This window comes from Patiria miniata, unplaced genomic scaffold (assembly GCF_015706575.1).
Source record: "Patiria miniata isolate m_02_andy unplaced genomic scaffold, ASM1570657v1 HiC_scaffold_3, whole genome shotgun sequence".
NCBI lineage: Eukaryota > Metazoa > Echinodermata > Asteroidea > Valvatida > Asterinidae > Patiria > Patiria miniata.
In genome coordinates, this window is record NW_024037069.1 from 45,957,558 (window position 1) to 45,978,318 (window position 20,761).

The 20,761-nt window shown below is 41.0% G+C and overlaps 2 protein-coding genes across 3 annotated transcripts; one reads left to right on the plus strand and one right to left on the minus strand.

Moving 5' to 3' along the window:
* Positions 1-1,126: 1,126 nt before the first annotated feature.
* On the minus strand, positions 1,127-16,172 carry LOC119737654 (actin-related protein 2/3 complex subunit 1A-like). 2 transcript variants are annotated; one of them, XM_038212142.1, is made up of 12 exons: positions 16,041-16,172; positions 13,996-14,087; positions 13,704-13,789; positions 12,160-12,225; positions 10,273-10,381; positions 8,742-8,811; positions 8,511-8,618; positions 8,020-8,123; positions 5,606-5,790; positions 4,281-4,384; positions 3,543-3,629; positions 1,127-2,010 (listed from the first exon to the last, which is right to left on the minus strand). In XM_038212142.1, exons 2-12 carry the CDS (start codon positions 14,066-14,068, stop codon positions 1,884-1,886), a joined length of 1,119 nt encoding a protein of 372 aa, XP_038068070.1. In that variant the 5' UTR covers positions 14,069-14,087; positions 16,041-16,172; the 3' UTR covers positions 1,127-1,883. The 2 variants fall into 2 exon arrangements, with proteins under 2 accessions (XP_038068070.1, XP_038068071.1); XM_038212143.1 differs by having other exon boundaries at positions 13,996-14,091; positions 16,041-16,150.
* A 279-nt stretch (positions 16,173-16,451) lies between these two features.
* On the plus strand, positions 16,452-18,576 carry LOC119737655 (3-mercaptopyruvate sulfurtransferase-like). Its single transcript, XM_038212145.1, has 2 exons — positions 16,452-17,286; positions 17,803-18,576. The coding sequence occupies exons 1-2, from the start codon at positions 16,707-16,709 to the stop codon at positions 18,099-18,101; spliced, it is 879 nt and encodes a 292-aa protein (XP_038068073.1). The 5' UTR covers positions 16,452-16,706; the 3' UTR covers positions 18,102-18,576.
* The last annotated feature ends 2,185 nt before the right edge of the window (positions 18,577-20,761 follow it).

A 20,761-nucleotide genomic window follows, 5' to 3' on the forward strand; every position in this document is an offset into this window, starting at 1 on the left:
AAGTCATTCTTAATGATACTTGAATGGCAAATTACAAAGTTCCAAGGTAATTTCAGGATTATCTTAAGTTTTACCAGAGTATTTGAAACAGGAGTGTTGTCAAAAACAAGGGCCAACACCAAAATGTAAGTGTACAGTTGTACATCTCATGTGTGCAGTGTTTAGTATTAAATGATTCACATTCTTTGAGGATTATCTTTTTAGTGTTTTATACTTTTTAGCAACTTAAGATTTGATAAAATCAAGTGGATAATATTGTTTAGAATACTTCACCAAAATTGTAAGATCCAAACTAGGAAACAGTAATGCTATTGTAATGCATAAATTGTCTTGATATATTTGGTTATTTTTTTGTTACACTATGAAGGTATGTTTGCTGTGAAAAAAATGTGTGCACTAATAAACTCATTTGTGATCACTTCCTTAATGCTAGACTCATGTTCCAAATTGTTGTTTTGTGCTCCGCCTACAGTCTTAAGTTTCAAACGGGACTCTGAAACGCTGATCTGCAACGGGCATGGGGCTCTTCGAGGCAATATCCACTAAAAGAACATAGGCAAGGGCTGGCTTTTAATGGATTCGGGAAGCCTTAAGGGTGGTGAAGAACTTGGGCTCGGTACTCGTACTCCTCGAGTACTTTTTTTTTCGAGTACTCGTACTCGACATGTCGAAATTGTACTCGATTATCAAAGTGATAGCAGTACTCGAAAAAATGTTATAGCTCGACTCAATACCACAGCCTTATTTTATCGATAATTTCCGTTTGAAATGGTTGATTGGCTCGCGGAGAAATCGATGTTTCCTGATTTTCCTCTGTGCGCGTTCGGACAAACGCATTTAACAGCTAGCCGTGAGTGGGTCTGTATATCGGTCTGACTGGGCCTGGGCCAATTCCGCACAATGAACTATTAGCCGTATGGCCGTATTCGGAAATAGAAGTAATCGTACTTGTACTTAGAAGTACAAGTACTCGTACTCGGTAACCTAAGTACTTGGCAGTACTCGGGGAAAAAAGTACTCGACTACAACACTGCAGGAACTTGATGACACAACTAAAACTAGAAATATAGGTTATTTGGAGAACATCGACCACAAAGATCAAATCAAGTCGACAATTAAAAACGGGTAGGAACCTCGACATGTTGCACAGCCAACCTGAAATCATTTATTACAAATTTTCCTGCACCAAAATGGGACTATTATTTAAGTGAAGATTTCTCCTTCAAAGTGACAAATTAAAGGCCATAATTTTTTTTAATGTGTACAGTCCTCACACTTCAACCTTTACCTTCTTTTAAAAATGAAAAATCAAGTCTCGTTCAAAGTTTTCCTACAGCATCATCACAACTTAAACCAATTGTGTGTTTGTGCATTTCAAAGTGAAATATGGAATGTATATAAAAACCACCAATTCTAAAAAGAAAACCAAAATAACAAAATACTTTTAAATAACTTTATGTTCTCTGGAAATATTCCCTCGAAAGAAAACAATAACTTATTAAGATTAAAAATCAAACTTTCAAATCCCCCCATTTTAACTCGACATGCTCTATAATGAGTTACATGTATATCTTTACATGTACATCTTTACACTCTTCTAAGAATTATCATGTAAATGTGGTATAATTTTTAACTGGGATAGGTCTAATATTTTCCATTAATTGTATATCTTCTTAGCGCTATATGTATTGTTGATCTACTAATCTACTTCAGGGTATATCCTCATCAGGGGATATTCCCATCTGGGTATGACCCTTGCAGGGAATATCCTCATCAGGGTGTAACACCATCAGGGTATATCCCCATCAGGGTACATTCCACTCTGGGTATATCCCCATCAGGGTATACATGTACTCCAATGCCTGGTTCGGGGTGTGATATTTCTACACACGCATGCCAGCCACAGCGGACTCCAGGGATTTGTAGTTCCAGATGACCACCTGACCATCCACGCCAGTAGAAGTCAGCTTGGAGATGTTCTCTTTGCCACCAGTGTGGATGGAGATTTGACTGTCAATGTAATGAAAAAGTTTTCAAAAAAAAATGTACTTGCATTATTGTACGAGTTGATATTTAGTTGAATAAGACATTTGCGAGTTAAATTTGACTAAAATCTGGAATGCTGACTGAATCCAATGCTTTGCACGTTTTAACTTTGCATTCTCCCGACCAAAGAGACTATTACTAATTATATCAAATGATTCGGGGCAAGCCTTATGCTAGCAACCACCACCAGCTCCGGCATGGTCTGGGGTCTTTGTGCCATTCTCACCCATTGTGAACAATGTACAGTATCTTCTGACTAAACCGGCACTCTCGGGACCCGAGAATTTGTGACGGACTTACGTGAATGCCGATTTCTGCTGTAAATCGTCATTTTGCCGACTTACATGAATGGTCTTTTGCACACATGATTCATTGCACTAATTGGCTTCGATTTACCCTGGATTATCTCCTTAATGCTTGAGTTGAATCCAGCAAATTAATCCTCAAATTGTATCATCACGTTTGGGGTATTGATAGTGGAGACCATGATACATATGTACGTGCACAGTAACGAATTAAATGCGTGCGTGGTCTGGTATATACCACGCACGCATTGACTGCAGCAGTAATCATTCAATAAGACGCCCCCAAAATGGACAGAGCGCATGCGTACAGCCTAGAGGGGGTACTGGTATTGATATGCTCACGGTGCATATGCGATGTATGCAGTAGGACACCCTTTTTCAACACCGATGCATGCAGCGATCACGGGCCGTGCGAAACCACTTTTCACTCGACACTTTGCCAACCGCAGTACAGGAAGTTGATGCCAATGCGTGATTTGTTGAATGCCGACTAACACAAAGGATTTTGTAATGCTTTTTATGGAAAGGGGACCAAGAGTAACACGACGACTTGAGCGAAATGGCGACTTATAAAAGCCGACTTAGAAATAAAAAATTTCAATGGAAATGCATTACGGACAATCAGGACTTTAGTCAGACGGCCAACTTGAGCGATTTGACGAGTTGTACGATTATGGTTTTAATAGCCGGAGTTTACTGTATCAGTGTTGAGCGTCTCTCACGTAACTATGCAAGAGCTTGCCCCAAATCATGTGATTAGCAACAGTGTCTTTGGTCTGGAGAATTCAGTTAAAATGTGCCAAGCATTCTGAGCCAGTCAGTGTACCAGATGTTTTTCAAATTTAAATCTCAAAGGGTATAGGTCTCTCGCTAATCGCTTATTTACACCTTGTACACAAGCCAGTTCATAACAATGGTTTAACTACGGGGTTTTACTTGAGGATAATGGAAGTTTTTTTTAAAAGTTAAGATTCCCTAGTAGAAGTACAGTTGAGTTGAGTAACTTTTAACACTACAAGTTTGCCGTGCCATATTGCAACAAAGGTTGATTGGTACAGACTGCAAAGCTTAGATATAATGCGTGATTCAAATCTGTCCTGTCTAGTAGTTGAGGCCACTAGCAGTAGATTTGGGGTTAAACTTAAACTTAAACAAAAAAGGTAGGACTTCTTATTGATAGCCAAAACTTACGTGATGGAGTTCTGGTGGACAGAGCTCCTGGCTGTATCTTGGTCTGTGGTTGCCTTCTTGTCCAGTTGCTGAAACTTGGCCATGGCACTGGGGAAAAAAAAGTAAAATATAACATGACAAATCTGCTACGGAAAGAGAAGTCTTTCATAGACATACACTGTAACCTCAGGGTGGCTGACAAACTGATATTCATTGTCATAAAGAAAACGTTTGTGTTTCTTTTCCTTCGGCAATTTGAAAACTTGAATGTGATTTTTGTATTCAAAAGTGGAAAATTCAAATTACAAACCTCTTTCCATCATCTTACCAGTATGATATGATGTCACATTTTGAAAAAAACAACAACAACCAAATACACCAATGCAACATGGAGGTGACACAAAGCGATCCTAATAGTTTTGGGCTTTGGATAAGATTTTCAGAACATCAAAATCATATATTTCTTAAAAGCACTTATTCCTAGTTTCTCCTTTTCATTTTGAACATAAAAAGGATAAAAACTCAGGGGTTTGCATTTTACACAACATTCCACATTCCATCCATAGGAAACAGAATGCATGCCAGTGTTGTAGTCGAGACATTTCCCAAGACCTCACACAAATTCTTATATAATGGACAGTCAGATCTGAGTCAAGTAGCACAGCTATTTGAATGATGTTGTTTCTAAAATTTAAATAACTGATAAAAGTGAGAGGGGTCTGGAAAGGTCTCGGAAAGGTCCGGGACATGGTACTTTACCTGAGGTTACCAGATTCCTTCTTCTTCACCACTCCCAGCCTGCCCACGAAGGTAACCTTGTCCGAGTCATCAACGTTGAACAGGATCAACTCACAGTCATGGCCCTGTTTGGGAAAGAAATTAGGCGTGGGTTATTGGTTTACATTATCTGAAGAAACAGTGCTGCAGTCGAGTCCCTCAGAAGTCCGTCACAAGTCCCTTACAACTCCAGTCACAAGTAACAGAGGATGAATCAAAACAAAATAATTAGAATAGCTTGTTACTTGACGTAGGACTGGATAACTTGTGATTACAGTCGAGTCTCGTTAATACAAACTCGTTCGGACCTAGCCAAATTGTTTGTTATATCAAAATTTTGTTTTAAGAGGAACATCCATCCCATTCATTGTGCACATAAATGCACAGTCGGGACTAAGGCTTTATGTTTGTTATAACCAGAATTTTGTATTAACAGAGTTTGTACTAACGAGATTCGACTGTACTTGTGATAGACTTGTGATAACATGTTACGGACTACAACACTGCTATTAAACAAAACATTCATTCAGTTACACACACATTTAACACACAAAAAACTGCATGTTTATACCAATCAATACTCCAGACTCATGTTGTACAAACTCGACCTGAAACCGACCCGACATGAAACCGACCCGACCCGAAACCGACTTCGGGTCGGGTTGGGTAAGTTTTCCCATCATTTCAGACGGGTCGGTTTGGTTTTGCGTTTGCTAATTTCGGATCGGGTCAGGTCGGTTAAGCCTTCTTGTGAAAAACCGAAATCGACCGACCCGTCTGAAATGAAGGATAAACTTACCCGACCCAACCCAAAGTCGGTTTCAGGTCGAAAACCGAAACTAACCGAACCGTTAATCTACTGCGCGAATGTGCATGTGTAAAAAGCAGGGATTTTTTTTGTAACACGTCGGCAAGTTGTGATGCAGCTGTTAAAAAATGGAAATCCTTTACATTTCTTTGAAAATTGTGTTTATTGGAAGTTGAACTTTTTGGGGAAGACAGGATAGTCTGTTACATTTTGAAACTTCAACAAATCTCTACAAAAGTTGGAAAATATTCCAATTCTCTGAACCTGCACCTTACAAGATCCTTGTCTGTTCCTAAAATGGTAGAAAGAAAAACAAAAAAACCAGAGGAGGGTAACCATGGCAGAAGTTTCTTGCTCATATTCTTATGATCAGCATCATTTTTGAAAATAAAAACTGTTGAAACCAATAATCTTATAAAATAGTATCGAGGTGGGACACAATTTGATGAGTTGCCTAAACAAAAAGCCGTAACAGATTTTAAAATGGGCGACTGCTTACAGCAACAACGAGGGAGTGATGCCCCGCCCACTCGCAGGTCAAGAACGGCAGATTACCACTCCTCAGCACGCCGGTGCGGCAGTCAGCCATGGAATTGACCACAGACACGGTGCTGTCGTGGCCGACCCAAGCCAGGCGGGTACCGTCGGCGTTGAAGGATACACTGTGCACCCAACCACCATAACCTTTGAAAAAAACAAGTCAGGTGTGTTTACAAACACAAATGCCCCGCAACCGTGACTGTTCCCATGACATAACACCACTCTTTTAACATCAACTTACATGTACCTTGGTCACATGGAACGTTCATTAATTGACAGCATTAGTGTCTTCTGTAGGTTTTATATGAATTAATCCCTAATCCCTATGATCTCAGAATAAATACAAGATTTCTATTGTTTTAGCCACTGTGACCTTGACCCTTGACCTTTTGGCCCCAAATGCAAAAGGCTTCTTAGGATTACCAAGGACAATCCACAAACCAAATTTGAAGTTAATATGTAAAGTATTTCTCAAGTTATCGCGCTGACAAAATTTCTATTGTTTCAGCCACTGTGACCTTGACCCTTGACCTTTCGGCCCCAAATGCAATAGGCTTCTTAGGATTACCAAGAACAATACACAAACCAAATTTGAAGTTCATATGTAAAGTATTTCTCAAGTTATCGCGCTGACAAAATTTCTTTTGTTTTAGCCACTGTGACCTTGACCCTTGACCTTTCGGCCCCAAATGCAATAGGCTTCTTAGGATTGCCAAGGACAATCCACAAACCAAATTTGAAGTTCATATGTAAAGTTTATCTCAAGTTATCACGCTGACAAAAATTCTTTTGTTTTAGCCACTGTGACCTTGACCCTTGACCTTTCGGCCCCAAATACAAAAGGCTTCTTAGGATTGCCAAGGACAATCCACAAACCAAATTTGAAGTTCATATGTAAAGTATTTCTCAAGTTATCGCGCTGACAAAATTTCTATTGTTTCAGCCACTGTGACCTTGACCCTTGACCTTTCGGCCCCAAATGCAATAGGCCTCTTAGGATTACCAAGAACAATACACAGACCAAATTTGAAGTTCATATGTTAAGTATTTCTCAAGTTATCGTGCTGACAAGATTTGTCCGGACACACACACCCACACACCCACCCACACACACCCCCACACACCCACCCACACACCCACCCACGGAAGGACAAGGCGGAAACAGTATGCCCCTTCGGCTTCGCCGCGGGGCATAAAAAAAGTGGAGTGTGAGTCGAATGTGCTTGCTTGAAAACTGGGGGAAAAAGTGGTTCAAAATTCTGTATGACCAGGCGTGTGTTGTCAGTGGCTTGTGTTGTCAGTGTGTTGTGTTGTCAGTCTGTTTTATTATCTTCTTTAAAAACATAACTTTAGGAAAATAAAAACTAGTTCTGCTTCCGGTACCCTATCTACCCTATTTTGACAGCCCCTACGCTAATTTCGTTTTTTTTGGGGGGGGGGGGAATGAGGAAAAAAACCCGAAAACCATCAATTACTACCTTTTACCCTTGAATCCTACACGCAGACACCTCCATATGATTGTGCACAAAAATTCCCCCCCAAAAAAAACAAAATTCCCTACCTACCTACCCTATTTTCAATTGCCATGTAATTGAAAGCAGAACTATTTTTTTGGCCTTATTACATTGCAATGTTTATTACTACATATTGTATGTATTTCATTCATTATACATCTTACTTTAATACGGTATACTTTTCCCAAAAACACCTACGATCCATGATTGGTTGAACAGTGTGAGCGGGAAAAATGGCTCTCCACATCAAGACAAGGTTGCGGCTAATAGGAGATAATTTAGTAGGTCCAAAGATTCCTGAAGTAAGGGGAGTAACTGGAGTCGACTGTACTGACGAATGGTTCAGGAGATAACAATTTCGCTCACAACACAGACATGACGTTTTCATCTAAATCGTTGAAATTTAACTTTAAAAACTCTTGGAGAAATCAGACTTTCGGAAGAAAACGTAAAAAAGGTCGGAATTCTGAATAAAATTCCGAAAAGTTTATTATTATTATTAATCATTTCTGGTAATGAAACCAAGGATTCCCCAAAAGCGACCTAGGCACTGTAGCTCGCAAGCCAGAAGAAACCTGTGGAGAGAAGACAATGAGAAGAAGTTACAGTTTTAGCGGTGGGAGGAAAACCCAGAAGAATATTCTGGGGAAAACCCACGGAATCAGGCAGGTACTGAAAACCCAATCCACATATTGGCCCAGGCGGGATTCGAACCCAGGTCACAGCGGTGGAAGGCGAGGAAAGTACCACTACGCCAACCTGACTCCCTATGAATCATCTCCGATAAATGCAAAAATTGATCATCTCCGATCAATGCAAAAATTTGACTGCTCTATGGTGAATTAACTTTAACTCTCACCTCCGGCACTCAACTCTTGCATGCAGTTGCCAAACGGCATCTTCTTGCCCCAGGAGTTGGCTTCAGGCTTGTCTTCAATCTCCTTGATGTAAGCTGAAAATACCCTGGGGAGAGTAAGACAAGAAGCACTCATCGTACGCAATCCTCAACTAATGATTGGTCTCGACACTAGAGCTGTGCCGAATATACTGAATATTGGAACATCCAATCATCAACCGAACAGCATTTTTTCAATTTAAAGCTACAGTCCCTCATTTTCAGCTATCCAAAAAGTAACTGACGTAATTATTGTTGAAAAACATACTTGGTTGAAAGATAGTAAGGGGACTAAACTCCCTGTGAAATTATTAATTATTAATTTCAAAATTGAATATGGTTAACCACAGTCCTTGCTTAAACTTGCTCTTTGATGTGCACAACCATGTGTCTTTTTTTGGCTCTTATGAACAGGCATCATATCAACACATAGATGTGTATACACATGTGTTTACCTTGCTTTGAAGTCAGCAGATCCAGCAGCCAGTAGGTAGTTATTGGGATGCCAGTCCAGGCTGGTCACGGTGGAACGGATCGGCTTCTTGATGTGCTTACTCACCCACCTGTATCAACACAATTCAGACCAAAAAAAACCCCAAGTCACTTCAAGCAAACTAACCTGGTCCAAGACAGTATTTTTGGAGAAGATTGGTTTACTATGATAATTTATTTTGAATTCTACTTACCAGTCATTTTCCTGCTCAAAGTAGCAAACAGAAATCAGACGAGCTCCACTGCCAACTGCAAACTTGTTCTCTGTCAAGCAATGCAACAAAAAATGTCATAGAAGTAGGGAATTTATAAAATATACTCTGATTAGGGGAAATGGGTATTTGATAGACATTCCCATAGTCTTGTGCACAAAATGTTTCCATCTTTAATGTCATCTAACCCCAATTTTACCTTATCCTACCCCCACAAATTTCAGTACATTTATGTTTTGGACCACAAGCACTTGATCTAACCTATTTGCGACAATAACATTATTCCTCTAAATAGGAGTTGTGACATTAAGGAGACATTGAAATGTCTCCCTAATGTCTATGGGCGTCGAGTGGAGGGCAAGGGGGGGGGGGGGCACTTGCCCCCCTGGAAAAGCAAAAAAAAAATTTTGACGGGTGGGGGGGGGGGGGGGGGGGAATGTCTCTGCCCCCCTCTAAAACTGATAAATCGAGAATATATTGAGAAATACATGCATTTTTTGGGAAAAATATGTTTTGCCCCCCTCTAGAAAAAATCCTGGCGACGCCCATGCTCATGTCCAGTGTCTCCCTGAGGTATAATTAATGATTACAAAATGTCTCCCTAAATGACCATTAACAGGTATTCACATGCCTGTTAATTTAGTGATATATGCTGATGATACGAGAATCTCTTTCTACTAGTAGCTAAGATCTCCCAATCTTAGAACTGAAAGGTTAATATAACTGTGTATTTTCGAATAAATTTCGTATTCGATTATTCCAACTTAAACTTGATCGATTACTCGAATATTCAACATGCACTGATCAAGTTTTTGCATGCACAAGCTTAAACTGGCAGCCGATTGGGATTTGCATCCATGTGCTGGTCGAAAATTGACAAAGACCTTGTCAAATTAATATAAAGGTTGATGGATTTTCTGAAGAAATTTGAGATAATATTTCCAGGGATGTAAGTGGACTCTGACATTTTTGCCTGGAATTCGAGACATATGGTGCACATGTATCATGCCAATATGTTATTTACAATTAAAAAAATGCCTGAAATCAGGCAATTGCAGAATGACTTACATCCCTGTACTCCTGATGGAAGCTCTTAAATCATACACGAAAGTAGCTTTGACAAAAGTGTGGCATTTGAAAAACAATAGGGAGGTTTCGCAAGCGAACGGATATGCTTACACTTACGTTTAGCTATCCGTTTTTTACTTACGTGTAGCGAGCGAGATATGCGTGTCGTCTGCACGTTTAGCAGATAGCGAGTGGCGTATGACGTCATAACTGATGACGTATCCGCCGCTCTTAACGTATCCGTTTGCATGCGAAACCTCTCTAATACAACCATTCAACTTATACGATTAAAATAACAACAGAGACCTTTTTTTATCATCTCCTCGAGACCACTAACACTGAATATCCGAGTCGAAAAAAATGCTGTTTGGTATTCGGTCCCGATAATCGAATATTCGATAGTCAGCTCCAATATAACTAGCAAAATGTGAGTGGGAAAACTTACCCAGAGGTGACCACTTAACGCAGGTGGCAGCGCGGTTGATACGCAGGATCACGAGGGTCGGTTTCCATCCACCACTGCCGTTGAGTGTCCACACATAGGCATTACGATCCTGTCAGTTAAACAAGAACAGAAAGTAATTTGCATAATTCTGTTTGTTCGTTAAAACCCTAAAAAGTGGAGGCATTTGGAGGATTGAGGTTACATGGCAAAAGTGCGTTACTGATTTCGTAGGAAGCACTTTGTCAATGTCTTGGGCCGGACCTTGTATTCTTTTTGCTCAGCCATGCATAAATATTGGCCTGGATTATGTTTGAAATCCTCCGCACTGCTCCAGGATGACACTGGCCAAGACTCAACATATTGACAGTCACTGCCGCATGATTTTGCAGGATTCAGGCAATGGTCACCCCTCTATAGACCATATTCAAGAAATAATGGAGGAATTTGCAGGAATAGAGGCTTTATGCTATTTTCCCATGAGGCCAATTGGAGGATTTGCAGGATTGATACTACATCCTAGCAAAAAGGCCTAGGGAATTAGGGTTAGACATGAATTCATGTGAAACCAAAGTAATACAGGATTTTTTCTCAAATCAAAGTTGAAATTTGGAGGTCTTGGCCATGAAATTGGTCCAGGCATTTTTCTGGCAGAACATGTAGGACTCCAACTTCACAATGCCCCCCTCAGATCAGAGGCAGCTCTATTAAAATAAGAGCTAGACGTCCGTTGCTGTACCCTCCAATTCTTACACCCATGTCACTTGGTCGTACATGCATGTAATTGGTGATGGAGGAACTCAAGCAAAATATACAGAAGGGCAATTCCACGGTTACTCACGTTACATTTTCGTAACGTGAGTAACCAATTTTGTGCGTCTTGTTTAACACACATAACACATTTTTCTGGATGTCATCTTTGGTGCTTTATAGGTAGGTCTAGGTCTACTCCATCCACCATGGGGATAACAGTTATTAAACCTTTTCAGTACGGTAATTACAGCCCAAGGAAACTCAAAAGTACATAAAAAATGTAACGTGAGTAACCGTGGATTGCCCAGAAGCACTTTACAACATCAGATGATGCCATGACTCTTGAACCACAGGAGTCCTACTGTGAAACACTCATTCTTTGTCTTAAGAAACAAGCAGAGAGTAATAACAAATCAGTTGATCTTTTAGAGATTTTTCAGATATTTGAAATATCTGAAAACATACCATTCATTACCCCTCCCTCTCTGGCTGGCAATTTCAACAAAGCCAGCCCAGCAGCCAAAATAGATCAAGTGACTGTGTTTAACAGTTGAGTGTTCCCTGCCTTCATAAAGCAGGATTGACTGGCTGTGATTGTTATGAAACCTGATATAGCTGTGCTTTGACTGTAGGAGATTAATAAGCGAGCTGTGCCTACCAGTCACCTGCTTTTGTCTGTTGATGGAATGTGACTGTCACAGTGCCTACATGAAACATGATCTGACTGTTGGTGACTAGCCTGTGTAAAAGGCATTGCAGGGAACAGGATTGATTTTTTTTTTGACTGTCTGTGACTGATCAAACAAAAGGAGGGTTAAAGACTGCGACTGTAAAGGTTCAAACTGCACACGACTCTCATGCCCAGAGAAAATTATATTTGGACATCGGACATTTACCAACCATGAACAATGTTTGCCAAAACAAACTTTGTACTGTAAGCACATTCTAAGTGTACGTACCAGCTCAAAATTGATTGGCCTACATCAATTTTGACCAAACAGTATTTGTGTCTAATTTTGCCTTTCTGTTGCAAGCTACTTAACAGTCCAGATAAATTTTCAAGTTTTGTTTTCACGTTAAAGTATTTACTGACACAGCTGTCTTGTTCTAAAACATCAAACCAATGTGACATCTCACCGTGCCGCAGGTAACTATGCGGTTGCTGTTTGCGGCCCAGTCGATGCTTGTCACACGTTGGGAGTGCTGCAATGAAAGAGAGTAAATCAATTCGGAATCAAATCTCATTCAGCTCTTGATTACGCTTGAGTCTGTGTTTGAAACTTCAGCAAACCATTAGTTCAAGTTGATATTAAGGCTACACCCAAATGACTTGTGAACCTTGGCCCTGGACACACCATTCACACTGGTTCACTTGCGTATGGATAGAGTACACAGGCCCAACTTTCACCAGAATTCACAAACCTGTAGTGTGTACACATTGGAACGCATCAGGGCTCATGAAATCGCCTGCCCGACGTCTCGGGACAAGCAAAATATTTTGTCGGACAACCAAAAGTTCCAGGTTGCCAGCCCGATGGGCAAGGACTTTTTTCCACCAATACTCACACATTTGTACACTTTATATTAGTCCATGGGATTTTCGAATGTTCCAGAATCCCATACATGTGCACAGCATCGAACAATAATCATGATATCAACATTTTGACTAAGCTGCTGTGCTATCGCCATTTGATGTTGGTAATCTACGCCATGTACGCATATGCGCATAAACCAATAACGGGTACCAGCCAAAACAGAACAGCGGTAAATCTCAATCTGTACGTACAATCCGGCTAGATCATGCAGTAAGGTATCGCATATGTAATGTGTGTAGGCAGCAAATGCAATCCTATGTGTACGTGTGTTTCCAATAATATTATGACCGGACCGCTGTACACCATGTACCAGCGCGGCGCAGAGCGCGGGTACCGTACCTAGCATGCAGCCACGGTCGGCCACTGCCGGCCACGCATGCTTGCAAAACTGCGATAGCGCAGCAGTTGAGTACAAAATATTTTGGTTGTCCCGGAGCGTCGGACAGCCAATTTTGCCAGCCCTGAGCCACTTCAGGTAAAGCAGCCATGTACATTATTAGGCTTTGGCCTGATGTTTGGGGCAATATTAAAAGTTCTTTATTGGGCAACTGAAAATGAAATTCGGGCAACCAGATTTTAAGCACCCCTGCCCGAAGGGCAACTACATTTTACAAAATTTTGCGAGGCCTGCGCATCTTAACATGGGCACACAGTACATAATTAGACTTGTCAAATGGAAAGAGGATTCAGATTTGCTAATAGTAAATATCTACACGTATTTTAAAAAGGCCAAGTAAAAAAAAAAACCCCAAAAAATCAAACAGTTTCTCGCCAAGTTCCTTTTTCCCGCCCACGCCCACCTCTTTTGGTCCTTTTTTTTTTAAAATCATACATTTGCAATATATATATATTTTTTTTATGTTTCCAGCGAACATGTAGTTATATATGGAAGTTCAATCTCTGGTAGAAACGGTGAAGGCTCTTTTGTATACAAAAGTATCAGCAAAAGCGGTGAGAAAATGGAAGAATCCATCCGCCATCTTGGAAAATCGGCCATCTTGGGGAAAAAAAAAGGGGGCCACCTCTTTCCACAAAAAGCCTAGACGAAAAAGTATTTTTTGGAGGTTTACTTGGCCTCATACACACCTCACTCAAGGTGTAGAGCTTCTCATAGTTGGACCCCTTCTTGGCGTAGATGTGCACTTCATGGCTGTTAGGTGAGATGGCAATTTCTATGAAAAAAAAATAAGCCCGAGATTATATTGTCCATGAAATAAAGCTAAAATCCAATGAATGTGAAAAACAATTGTACAGTCAGTACGCACTGTCTTGGATATGGGCAATATCACTTGATTGAACCTGACCCACTAAGAGAAGGAGGGTCCAACTTAAGAAAACTTGATCTTAAAGCTTAGGATACAACTGGACAGGGACTTACGGGTGCGATCCTTGTTCCAAGCATGGCAGGTGATTGGCCCCAACTCAAAGTTGAACTTCTCATTGTTTGACATCTTGTGGCAAGGTCAATTTCTGGCAAAAGTATTTCAACAATAAACATGACAGTTATGTTCAAAAACCATGAATTTGAGATAGAGAAACATTTCTCGTAACTACACAAGGAAAGAATATTGGCGATCGTGTATCTACGGGCCCAGTTCCTTAAGGGAACAAAATCCACTTTTAAATTAAATTAAGAACATGCAGGTGTGTCATAGATAAAGGGCAGGGTTTTGAATTTTCGAGGGAAATTTGGGGGTAAGTGATGATGACGACGACAAAACGCAACACGAAAATAAAGATGACGATCACCGCGCGATGTACGTGATGTACCGTGAACGCACAAGGCGCGCTGAATCGCACGGCACCAACCGTAAACCGCGTAGGAAAATCGTAATTTCTACCCCAAGAAACTGTTCAAAGATTACAAAAAAGGTGTCATTATATTGAGAGAAGTCTGCTTTAGGTTGAAAAGGTCATTTTTGAGTAATAAAAACACCCTTGACTCTAATTTGATTGAAACTTAACAGGGGCCCTACACTTCATGATCGCCATAATATTGCATCCCGACGCCACTTTTTCTTCATATATCATCTCAATGAAGGTCATTCATTGCAAAAATGATGATAAGACATGAATCTGGGACTGAAAACCATTTCCAATTTTGTTGGTAAATACTTAGTCCGAGTAACTACTTTATGCGCCCCTGTAGGCTTCAGTGGGAATTGTAGGCTTCAGTGGGAATTGGAAATACAAATGGTGGAGGTTAGGTTCACATACCTTAGAGAAGAAAAGAGAAATGTCACCTTCAATTCGGAAACCGAGCGTCGCCGAGCTGTCGTGCTGATAACCGCCATCTTCAATGTTGTTGTTGTGTACGATTCATTCAAATTGTGAGGTCAAACTGATGACGTACGACGCGCCGGCGAAGTGCACGCCTGCATTCACAGTTGAGCATATCGTGTGTGCACGCGTACACCGGCGACTGTTTCCTGAACAGCGCAGCCTGCACATATCGCATAGCCGTGTATGCGATATGTGCAGGCAGCGGCGAGGCTCGGTTTCCGAATTGAAGGTGAAATTTCTCTTTTCTTCTCTAAGGTATGTGAACCTAACCACCACCATTTGTATTTCCGATTCCCACTGAAGCCTACAGGGGCGCATAAGGCAGTTTGAAGACCTTTTTTGTGGTGAAATCTGACGATTTTGATTGGGGGTACGAGTGAAAATGGTCAAAACACGTTAATGGTAACCATATACGGCCACATACCTAGGACTCTACTATCGCCCGATCATGTTCAAATGTTAAAAAAGCGATCCGTAGAGTCCTAGTTACTCGGACTAGGAAATACTTGGAAAATTGGAAAGAAAAAATCAAAGATTCCCATATCTGGCCATCACTTATTTTTCTCTTAAAATAATGACCTATCACATCAGCCATCAGAAAGTGATAATACTAGCCTATAGGCCTATGTCCTAAAAAGTCAAAATTAGCAGTGACAAATTTTGAATTTTTACTGAGAAAACACTCAGAAATGTTCAGACCAGTCCAATACAATAGAGTTTGTGCACAGGGTGAAAAGTGATGGCCAGATAATGAGATATGGGAATCTTTCCAGAAAATTTTCTTGACTCTCCATAGACTTTGTACACAATCGCGGAAGTGGCGTCAGGTTGCAACATTTTGTTTCCAAAATAATACCCCGTCCTTTCTTTGTAGTACTTAATCCACAGAGGACCAGAACTTAATGCGGAAGTTAGTGAAATGCAGATTGGTGTGGCGCAGCACATACGTACATGTACATGGGGCTCGCTACAACAAGTTGAAGAGCGCCGCCGTGCGCGCCCCGCCTTCCCACAACTTGTCATTGCATTTGCAACTTCCTGGTTGTTGGACTGGATCATTTGTCACAAAATACTCCACCGAAATCCACACAAAATTCCTTAGGAACAAATACTGAGAATAACCGAACACTACGCTCTTACCTTTTAGTTTCTTTGAGTCAAAATATTGAAAAATTTGCTTATTTTAGTCGAAGAAATTCGCGGACTCTGGTCAGTCAACGCGAAATGGGCCTGGGGCGACAACTTTTTTTTGGCAGAGGACTGGGTGTGGTGTCTAGACTTCACTATCCAGTTTCAGAAGACGGCAAATGAAAAACAGGGGTCTGACTAGACGAAACCAATTTTTCCATGGGGGTGTTTTATTTGTACACGTGGAGGACAATTTTATTTGTTAAGAAAAAGAAGAAGAGATTTTGTGATACACGAAATATCGAAACACACGTAATAGAAAGAAAAATCGAAATATTCGAATTTCTCATTGAGGAAAACGAAGTACGCAAATATTAATACCGGTGCATGTGACGCCAATGGTGTTAAATCAACCCTAGTCATAATGGTAGAGACCAAAACAGGTGTAGGGCCGGTCTGGGTGGTACGGGTCGGGCCAGCGCCTATGATATGAATGGCTAGGTTTTGGTTTGGATTACTATCTAATCTCACATATGCATTACTAGACATGCTAGACACTAGTCCTAGCTTGAAAGTGAACTTTGTCCAATAGTTAGCATAATCTGCTCACATTGCAATTCAACTACTTGAAATCATTCTAAGCCAATTACGCCAAAATAAACACTCTGTAGTGTCAAGATGCAGAAAGTTTCCACTTTGGTCTCCGTGAGCTGGGTTGCCAAGCAGATTAATTCTCAAGCGAAGAATCTCCGCATCATTGATGCATCATGGCATCTTCCCGTGTTCAAACGCGATCCCCTGAAAGAGTATCAGGAGGGCCACATTCCCGGGGCCCTGTTTTTCGAGCTTGCTAAATGCAACGCGTCTACTAACCTAGCCCATACCCTCCCCAGTCCGGATGCATTCGCAGAATTTATTGGAAAACTGGGCATCGACAATGATACCCAGGTAGTTTTGTACGAGAACAACGCCAAGTTTGGGGTGTTTTCGGTTCCCCGGGTCTGGTGGATGTTCCGTGTATTCGGACACAACAACGTCTCCGTCATGGAAGGCGGTCTTCCTCTCTGGATCAAAGAAGGACACGAAACAACCGACGTCATTCCCGAGGTTGACCCGGTAAAATTCAGGCCTTCTTTCGTTCCCGAGCTGTACAAGAGCCTTGCGGACATCGAGGCAAACTTGGAGGCGGAGACGTTTAAAGTGGCGGATGCTCGACCCAAGGGGCGATTTAATGGAGAGATGCCGGAACCTCGAAAAGGTATCATGGATCTTAGCTACAGTCTAAGTTCATTTTCTAGCTCTGCCTCTGTTGCATTTTACTGCAAATGCAATGGACACAGGAAAATTGATAGAAAATGCCTTGTGGAAGGGCAGCACTGCTCTTACATTTAGACTTTCACAGAGGTCATGGCCTCCATTGAATTGTAATTCTTTTAGACTTGTTTTTCTATGTAAGGCTGTGTCTGAATTCCGAAACCCATTGCTACACTCGCACTACACACTGTGGAAGCCACTGACTAGTGGCTATAGCCACTTCCCATAGACTGGTGTGTTACTGCCGGCCATAGCCATGTGATTCAGACACGGGCTGAGAGTGCGTTATCAAGTATGAAATATAAAGGCTGGCCTGAGTGTAGTACTGAAAATGTATGGATTTCTCTTATGTATCAAATTTTAATCTGATTGAATTTTGATCCTGCTGATTTTCCACTCGGAAATAATTTGCATATTCACTAAATTATGTCCTTTTAACTTTTACTCTTCAAACCAACAGACATCGAGCCCGGTCACATGCCCAATGCCATCAATCTGCCCTTTCTGACCCTGCTCCAAGAAGAAGATGGGATCTCCAAGTTCAAATCTCCAGAGGCGCTCAAGGAGGCTTTTGCCGAGGCTGGTCTGGACCTGAGCCAGCCCATCACAACGTCGTGCGGGTCGGGCATCTCGGCTTGCATCGTGGCCATGGGGGCCTTCTTGGCCGGCAAGGAGGACGTGCCGGTGTTTGACGGATCCTGGGAGGAGTTTTACCTCAAGATGAAGGACACCAAGCCAGAGAACATCCTGAAGGGATAAATGATTGGGGCAGGACACACTGGGCTCGGGTGAATAACTGTTCCACCCAGGAAGATTCAGAGTGTGGAATCGTTTATTGTAGTTGGTTCTGACACAGTTGCCCAAGCCTAGCAGTTAGCTCTCAGTCCACTGCAAGATCTCCTTGCATTCCAGATATCGACCCAAAAAAAATATCAGTAGAACTGTATTAGCGAGTTATTAGCTGACTAGAATTAACAGACATCAGTTAATAGTGGTGGGAGGAATAAGAGATTTTAAAATCCGGTTATCCTAAAACTTTTCTCAACTGAATAAACGGTTGTCTGATTTCACCTGAAGTTCCCATCCAGCTCACAGTCATGCCAACTAAATGTGATGAGTGAGGTGCCACACACATTGCCTTTCGTATGATTGGGTATAGTTTGCAGGATTCACTGAACACTGGGCCTTTACAAAAAAACCACTTCAGAGCTGTATTAAAAAGTGTAATGTTGGAAAAAAAAAAAGCGGAACTGTCTGATAAGGGGTAAAAAGCTAGATCACTAGCTAGTGAATGCAGTTACGATGTTAGGATGTGGGGACATTTTAACAAAGGCCTTTTTGTCCTTGCAATTTGAATTTTTGTCGGATGTCAATGAGTAGAATAAGTCTCGTACTGATGATGTCACACTTTGTTTACGTGTGTGCTTTCCTATGTCGCTGAGTGGATCGTGGCCCCCACTGGCTCCATAGGAAAGTGCACATGTAAACAAAGTGTGACGTCATCAGTACAGAGGCTTACTGATGTGCACATACATGTACCTCACTACAAGCCCGCGGGAACGGGGGGGGGGGGGGGGGGGGGGGGGTGCTGTGGGTGCTGCAACACCCCCAACTTTTTGGATTGGGGTGCTGGAATATGCTTCAGCACCCCCTACTCCCGAAAAAAAATTTGTTCCAGCCAGTAGTGTTCTATGACGATGAAATTGCGCCGCTACGCTATACATTTTTCTTGCTCTACAAATATCTCCTTCGTTTTGTTCGTTTCTAGTTTGCCGCGGCTAAGCACGGCGCTTCAAACGTCTTGCACAAAAACTGTAAAATATCAAGAGGAGGTATTTTCTAAATTTTCAGGCAGTGCAGAATCGATATTTCTCTCAAGGTATCTAAAATCATGACATGTCTATGATATTTCAGCCATGATGGAAGCTTTGACCCGAAAGCAATAACCTCGGCCATGACAATGGTGGCAAAGTTGATTTATGCTTGCCAGGATATTTTTCATTCGATCTTTCAATAGGGGCAAATGTTCATACCTTTCCCCTGAAGGGTTTTTCTTTACATTTAAAAGTTGCATGACGTTGCTAACACTCTGTACACAGCATTAACAAATAGCAAGGTTCACACACAACTCCAACATAATGGTAGTTGAATTGGCTTTCATTGAAGCTAGTCATGCTTTGCGCAAATTCCAGTGTAGTTTCGTTTTAATAAAAAAAGCTATTCATGTTTTACCCTCTGCAAGTTTTTCCTCATAAAAAGTCAGTAGACCGATAAATCCCCGCCCAGCCCCAAACTTGCCATCTGCCGATCATAAACATAAAGATGCATTTGGTCTTTCAGTCTTTTACATTTGCCATTCCCTGTAACAAACAAATAACACTGCAAATATATCGAGAGCTACATCGTTTGGTGAGTTGGAACTATGTGAATATTTATATGAACAGAAATCCGCTTCCAGTGGAACCATTTGTTTTAACTTAACCAAAAAACATCCTTTCAGGTTTTATAAGTTTCAGTATACTTCTGTATATTTCATCACAGTGCATCCAGAACATCCAACATTTTCTGGGGCCTTAAAGCGGGCCCCTGGCCCTGTGGCCCCACGCCGTAAGGGCTCGGAAAATAAAACAAAACAGACACGAAGGAATTTACTAAATGCAAGAAAGCAGCCTTGCAACAATAATATTTACATGCGATGTCATGCATAGTGATACAATTCTTTTTCCAGAATTAAATGGAACCAAAAATGGAGATAAAAATACAGCGTTCTCCACTTTTCAGCACAGTTTACGTTTTAAGGACAACAGTGTATTGTAAACAAAATAATGAAATAAATTGTCTTTATAATCTCAAAAAACTTTTGCTAATAAAGTCAAATGAAAGTGGCCATGAATCGCTTCAGATTGCACCACAGAGCATCTATATTCCAAAATTAAGCCACGACGTAATGGTTTTGCGCTCCGCTTTCGCATTAATTTTGTCCATTCTTTATTCCAGCACCCCCTGGCAAAAGTTTGTTCCAGCGGCAGTGCCTCACTAATGACATTATAACTCACTAAAAGTGAAACTTGCACAACGTTTTTGCAGAAACTAGTACTGTTTTATCAGATGTGAAGCATATTAACATATAGAGCAGGGAGAAATAGGTGATGGTAAAGTGTATTAAATTAGATATATGTACCCAGATGTATCTAGGGTAGTAGTTTTGGTAACAGTGTACAGAGACCATTTTATTAGAATTCAAATTTTTAATTAATGTTACTTGGAAATATTACTATTACATAGTTTGAATTTATATCCTAACTATCCCTTGCCAATTGCTTTGAAATTTAGCATTTTTTTTTACTTGTCAAAAACAAGGTAAAGTTAAAGGGATGTCTGTGTTCCTCCTTGGTTACAAAATAAATATTTGTCCAATT